The following is a 7010-nucleotide window of genomic DNA, read 5'->3' as shown; positions in this document are numbered from 1 at the left end:
CCTGTGCTGCAGCACCTCTTTTCACCCTCTGTCTGAAACCAGAGCCCAGTCTGCTCTGATTGGTTAGCTGGCCGGGTCTGTTGTGATTGGTCAACTGCTTAGAGATGTCCCGCCCCTTAGCCTATCAGGTACAACGTTAGAAAGCTAGCCAATAGAAGTGCCAGTGTTTAATAGTGATGTCACTATGTCACGGAAGAGCCAAAATATCAGCCAGAGGCGTTTTCAAAAAACATGGCTTAGCAAACAGAAAAAAAATCGTATTCATATGAAGACATCATCTTTTTATCAATTTATTATCTTTGGAATAAGTTATTCAGTGCAATATGTAACCTTTGCCAAAACATGTATGTACTGAATACTGAGAAGTGGAGACAGATTTAATATTTTCATCAGTGTGCAGATTGTGTTCAGTGTTTTACATCGAGCACAGCTGTCGGAATATTAACTGTCGAATCTTTAGAGCTAGGTAAGTTTTTACATACAACAAATTTGCTTTAGTATATCACGGTGAATACATGAGGAACTAAGTTGTAAACTAAGATCAAATATGGAACTATTGTAACAAATAGTGTAAAATAATCAGGTCCTGTGAGCTGTATTGTGAAACCTTGTTTCTGTTGAGTTCCGTTCCAGGGATAGCTTGGTCAACAATTGGGTGCGAATCACTTAATAACCAGTTTGCTTTTCTATTGAACAGAGCCCGGGAGGAGCCACTTAGGCCCCGCTCACACGAGGCCGTTTGCGTTTTATGCACAGTATTCGTATTCAAAAAAGTCTTCCGTTCACATGCATTTGTTTCATTTAACGTGTCTGTTCAAACGAGGCCGCTGGAAACTCTGTAGTACATATGCTGGGACTGTAAGTGGCGCTGTACTTCCACACGAGACCGCTCGAAAGCTGTAGTACATATGGCGGGACTGTAAGTGGCGCTGTAACTTCCGCCACAAAATACACCAAAAGCAGCGAGTATAAGATCCCCCCCGGATGTGTGTGAGGCACAAACAAAACAAACAAACGAAGATGGCTGTTATTCGCGCAAGAAAGGAGCTATTTTCGTGGTCCGACGACGAGGTGGAACTTCTTTTAAGTGTAACACTTGAGTATAAGACGACAAAAATACAGGATAATGTAGACTGGGAGTCCTGCAAGCCTAAATATACGGAGATAGCCGACTTATTTCAGGCGCAATATCCGAGGACCCCGACTGAAAAAGATTTCCCTCACGAGAAGAACACAATTTCACAGGGCCAGTTTACAGCGAAACTAAAACAGGTACAAGGGGACTTGTTCAACATGGAAGAGTCGTCGCCCGGACCAAGTTCATCCCCGAGTTTGGAGCATTCCACGGATTTGCCAGAGTCGAGTAGATCCAACGGAACTCTGCCAACTGCTGCGGTTGTGAGTCATCGCAGGGATCTGCTCCAGGTATGTTCATGATTTCAATCTTAAAGGGCTTGCTATATACTATGATGCAGTACCTTCCACTGAAAAACTGAACCGGTTTAAGCTTGGTAAAATTAGAAAGTATTTAGAGCTGTTTTATTTGTAAAATGTATTGAAAGCTATTTCACAACATGCCTTTTGTGTTCTGTTATCTGGTGGCTATGGTCCTATTGTGTATTAATTCAAACTTTCTCTGGTTTATTATAGGCACGGCTGGACGGCCACAGAAGTGACCGCATGAAGAGGAAGCTTCCAGCTGAACATGCGGTGCAGGAAGAGCTGCGATTAAAAAGCCGGATGTTGGACTTAATGGAGGAAGCAACCAGCCGCAGCGCAGCCAGCATGGATCGTATGAACAACACCATGGACAACATTAATGTGACTGTACAGAATGGCCTTTCCCTGATGAGCCAGTTCATGCAAGTTCATACTAACAACAGTGGATATGGACACTTCCAGGTGCCCTCATACCCACCCCGAAGGCCACACACGGCCACACCAAGATTAAACCCCTCTGTACCACACACCCCACAGCAACAATCTCCTCCATATTCATTCAGGCGGTCACTGGATGAGGAGGAGCAGTAAAGCAGTGAGCTTCTTTTTTTTTCACAGCACTTTTTGGTCAAAGGAAGTCTGTAAACATTTTTATTTTTAACTCCACCAGACTTTGTACAAATGGAGAATCACTTTTTTTTTTAAGCCTTTTTTTTTTAGCTAGCAAAGGTATTTTTTTCCCTTTTACTGTGTACACATTTATAAATAATGTTATTAATAAAAAACCTTATTAAAATAAAAGAACAGTCTTGTCTTTCATGTAAGGGTCAATGTACTCCGCAAGCACTCTCCTCACTCTCTTTCCTTCTCCCTCATTACAGTCAGTGAGATATCTATATCAGTGTGTGGGAGGCTGTAAGTCCTTTTCACCTTGTAAACCTAATTTTGACTAAATACACCACATTTATGAAAAGTAACCCCCCCCCTAGTGTCAAATATCTGAACTGTGATATGTCACATTGGGCCTTAATGGTAAAGCCCAAACTATTGTTAGGCATATATTATAGTCTCAGATATATAAAAAACATGTCTATGAAGTGTTTTGCTCAAAATACCAAAAAAATTACCCATTATAGCCTCATTCCCTTCTATTTCATCTCTGGAATCAATATGATCAGTATTATGCATTTCACAAAGAAAGTTTGCATTATGATTTTTATGAATTGTATAAATTCAACTTTGATTCAACATTTGCTTATATTACTTTTACTGAAAATCCTCAAATATTGGTTAAAATACTATTTAGAGAAGGGAAGGTAACACAATCTTAACAGGTTAATATAATAGTTTTTTACTACAGTGTATGTACTATGTTTCGCTAGTGGCCAATACAGTCTGAAAATACCATATCAAAATGTACGGTTCTTTTACTATATGTGTAAATAAATACGGTACAAAATATATATGGACAACCTGACTCGGTAGAATGGGCCATATAACTTCATTCATGAGGATGATGACATTTGTTGCACATTAAGTTCAAAGAAAGTCTGGAAGTGGTTGCAGCCAATTTTATTTTTAGTTTCACACTTTTGACATTGGAGAATCACATAGTTATTTGCTTAGTTTCACACATGTGACATGCATTAAAAAGTACTAAAAACAGTTAGGATATAATACAAAAAATCCTGTAACAGTCCTCAGATTTAGCAGCCAGGTACATATACCTAGCCAGGTATATGAATATTGTACAGCAGCCTGTCGCTGAAGGAGCTGCACAGTGAGGACAGGGAATGTAACAAAGAATGTTTATCACATCTTAATAAACACCTTTAAAAAAAATGTACAGTCTATGTACATACATGGTATGGCCTCCTCTTCGTCCACAATCTGTTTTTTCAGAGCAGGGATCTTTCCAGTTTTTAAGTACATGTTTAGCTTGGAATTAGCAAAGACCCGTGCATCATGCACACTCCCAGGCCACTTTACCACGACATCCATGAATCGGTACCTGTAATCACAGACAGCCTGTAACTAGTGGAGTCGTTAGATGGCTGCTTGATTTCGATGTGGGTTCCGTCCACTGCTCCTAAACATTGTGGCATGCCATGTGTACAATGGAACCCCTCAACCAGATCCGCGGTCTCGGGCTCAGTAAAAGGCAGCTTGATGTATTTTGGACCCAGGTGGATGGTGATCGCTCTGCATGTCTCCCTAATAATGAGGGACAAAGACGGGCGGGAAACTCCGAAGGCGTTAGCAGTCTTCCGTAGCCTTCCCTCGTCGCTCAGGTAATAAAGAACCGCAGCAACCCTTTTCAGTGGATCAATTGGCGCCCTCATGTTTGTAGTTTTCTTCTCGATATATGGGCGCAGTTCTTCAGTCAGGGCAACGACAGAGGCTTTGGACATGCGGAAGTTCTCCCTCCATTCATCGTCCACGACAACGCCATTGACAAAATTGTCCCACCAACTGCTAGTTCTGCCCGGTCTTACCCAAAACTTTCTCCTGGTCGCCCTTCTGGTTGTTCTCCGCGGTGGATTTAGCCACATGTCGTGTATGTGGTTCTTCATGTCCACTAGTTGCTTGTGGTTGTCGTAGAAGCACCGTAGTTGTAGCACTAACATATTAATCATGGTCAGTAGCGTCTGGAGCACAACAGCAACCCTGTGATCCGCCATTCTTGTTGTTGTTGTTGTAGAAACAAATCAGCAATGAGGCGGGGGAGAGGTGGGAAGAGGTGCGAAGAGGCGGGGCTGTCGTTATTTTTTCAGGCAATATTTGTATAGAGGCGATTAAACGGACTCGGTTGACCCCCCAGAGCGTTTCGTTTGCAAATCTATCCACCTTGGGACCCGTTATCGTTTGTGTGGTCAGTTTCTATCGGCCTCGTCTAAATAATAGGGCTATACGCACGCGAAACTATGCAGATACAAGCCGTTTTCTCCTCGTGTAAACGGCGCCTTAATGACGTCACTGTTTAGAATAATGCAATGCCACACGGTCAATAAAGTCAATGTTTCAGTTTTTTTCAGTGCAGGGGAATATCCTTCAAAACAAGAACAATGGTGGCAATCGTTCAGCCTGTCCTCCTCCAAAAAACGACCAAATAGGTTAATTGTTTAACGCTTCGGTGGGTCGTATATTCACAAATAACCCTCTCTGGAAAATCCTAAATTGTAGGATAGTTTGGCCATTAAAATGCTTTTTGATTAGATTTCTAGCGAGAAGTGTATATTGTACTTTTAGAATCTACGTCCAGTGGATGTAGGATCTATAGTTTGATAGATATTACGAAGATTATTTGAGGTCTCGCTAGGAAAACTTGAATATACTACGTCTTTCCCCCTATTCATTTCTATTGACCAGCGTCCATGTAAAGTTAGCGTCAACCCTCACGGGGTGAAAACAGTATTTCCACTCTCAAAGTTTTCATAGTAAAACCGGAAGTATTCCCCTCACTGTCAAATGATTTTACAGTGATATCTGCAGTACTCATCAACTAAAAACATCAGTTTATCCTTGTTAATTACATTGATTGGTTTAAATTGTGTAAAATGCTTTTGTGTTTTTCCTAGGGCTGTCAAGTTAACGCGTTAATAACGCGTTAACGCAAAAAAAAATGAACGCCACAAATTATTTTAACGCGATTAACGCATGTGTATTTTGTGTCCTCGGTCGCCCCGTAGTTTCAGAGCGCATCGAGTTTAAAATACCATCTACAAGCTGATGCTGACAGCCCCGCTCCTGCCGCCCGCTTGTGGCAGACCACACTTCCACGCTCACCAGCAGGCCCGGACTGGCCATCGGGAGGACCGGGAGGGTGTGTGTATGTGTGGGGCGAGCGAGGCACACCTTACGTGTTGTTGTTGTTGTTAGCATCTGGTGCTAGCTAGCTGCGCTAACGGATATAAGGAGCTGTTTCAATGAAAACAGAGGAGCGACATTTCACCGACAACTGCGCCGAGCACTTGACTTTATGCAGGTAGTCAGACAGTGGGACATTGTACGAAAAGTCAGCACACTCAGCACGGATAGTGCGCACAACATGATTGCAGCGTCCAGGCAGCTCCCGTTCGAGCATATATGCCTTGAGCTGCACATAGCTCCAACGATCCATCACAGTGTCTCCACACACACACACACACACACACACACACACACACACACACACACACACACACCACACACACACACACACACACACACACACACACACACACACACACACACACACACACACACACACACACACACACACACACACACACACACACACACACACACACACACACACTTTGTATTGTATTATTGTATGAGAGAGGTTCCAGGTTGAATTGAGGCGAATATTTGTAATGTTCAGAGGTTGTTGTGTTTAATATTCATGAGAATATTTGTCATTGTTCAAATGATAATAAACAAACATATAAAGCATATTTGTCCACTCGTATGTTGATAAGAGTATTAAAAACTTGAAAAATATCCCTCTAAGGTACATTTAGAACAGATAAAAAATGTGCGATTAATTTGCGATTAATCGCGATTAACTATGGACAATCATGCGATTAATCGCGATTAAATATTTTAATCGACTGACAGCCTTAGTTTTTCCCTTTCGATTCGGAGAAACAAATCGTTTTTTCTGAGTTTAGGATGGCTGAAGACACAACACTACCCATAATCCTCAGCTATCGTTTGGGACTACACCAGTCCGCTTTGCTTGACAAACCCCGTGATTAGTCCTCAAGCTCTGTGATTGGATGTTGGAGTGGCAGTGCGCCAAGATTACGCCGAGCGTCAAACAGCTCTTTGAAATGGAACGAAGAGAACTAGAACTACCCCCCCAGAACTACACATGCTGGATATAAAACTAGTCGCCAAAGACCCCACCGTCTCAACCGTCTTACTGTGCCACAGAACAACACAACAACTTGTATTTTTATTGTTATTATTTTTAAAGTAAAGTAACTAGTTACTTTTATAACTTAGTAACTAATAAAGTAACTAGTTACTTTTTTGAGAGCAGTAACTATAACTATTACTAGTTACTTTTTAAAAGTAACTTGCCCAACACTGGTATTCACTCTCTGTCCTACACGCCTTGTTGGAGCTCCTGCCTCCCTATGAGCCCACTGTGATCTGATTGGTCAGCTCGCCCACTCAGTTCTGATTAGTCAACCACTGTTACAGCTGAACATCAGTATTTATATTTTACAATGGCGTTTGTTAGCAACCAGAAAATGACACCAGTAATGACAAACAGATGAGAATGCTGCGTGGGGTCTGGGTGCCGTGTTGGCGGGACGTTGCAGGGCTCACTGGTCCGCCCTGTGGGGCTCGAGGAGCGGACAGTGTGAGGTGGATTACTGGTGTCGTTTCTGGGGCAGCATAGACAAGTCTTTTCTGTGTAAGAGTTTTACTCGCTACAGGGTGTACTTTCAGGGTTTGTGACTTTGCAGACCGTTTACATGCAGAACAAGCTACAAAGCACACAAGGGAACGGGTAATAACCAGAAAAGCATATGATGGGACCTTTAAACTGTGTACACCCCTGGAGGTTTAGGGGATGG

The 7010-nt window shown here is 42.4% G+C and overlaps 1 protein-coding gene across 1 annotated transcript; it reads left to right on the top strand.

The window, feature by feature from the left end:
* Nucleotides 1–925: 925 nt before the first annotated feature.
* LOC117469323 lies at nucleotides 926–2217 on the top strand. Its single transcript, XM_034113751.1, has 2 exons — nucleotides 926–1425; nucleotides 1651–2217. Exons 1-2 carry the CDS (start codon nucleotides 985–987, stop codon nucleotides 2029–2031), a joined length of 822 nt encoding a protein of 273 aa, XP_033969642.1. The 5' UTR covers nucleotides 926–984; the 3' UTR covers nucleotides 2032–2217.
* Nucleotides 2218–7010: the final 4793 nt, after the last annotated feature.

The sequence above is a fragment of the Trematomus bernacchii genome, unplaced genomic scaffold (genome assembly GCF_902827165.1).
Source record: "Trematomus bernacchii unplaced genomic scaffold, fTreBer1.1, whole genome shotgun sequence".
NCBI classification, from domain to species: Eukaryota; Metazoa; Chordata; class Actinopteri; order Perciformes; family Nototheniidae; genus Trematomus; species Trematomus bernacchii.
Note: the sequence above shows the minus strand (reverse complement) of the source record. Positions and strands in the feature narration are given on the sequence as shown.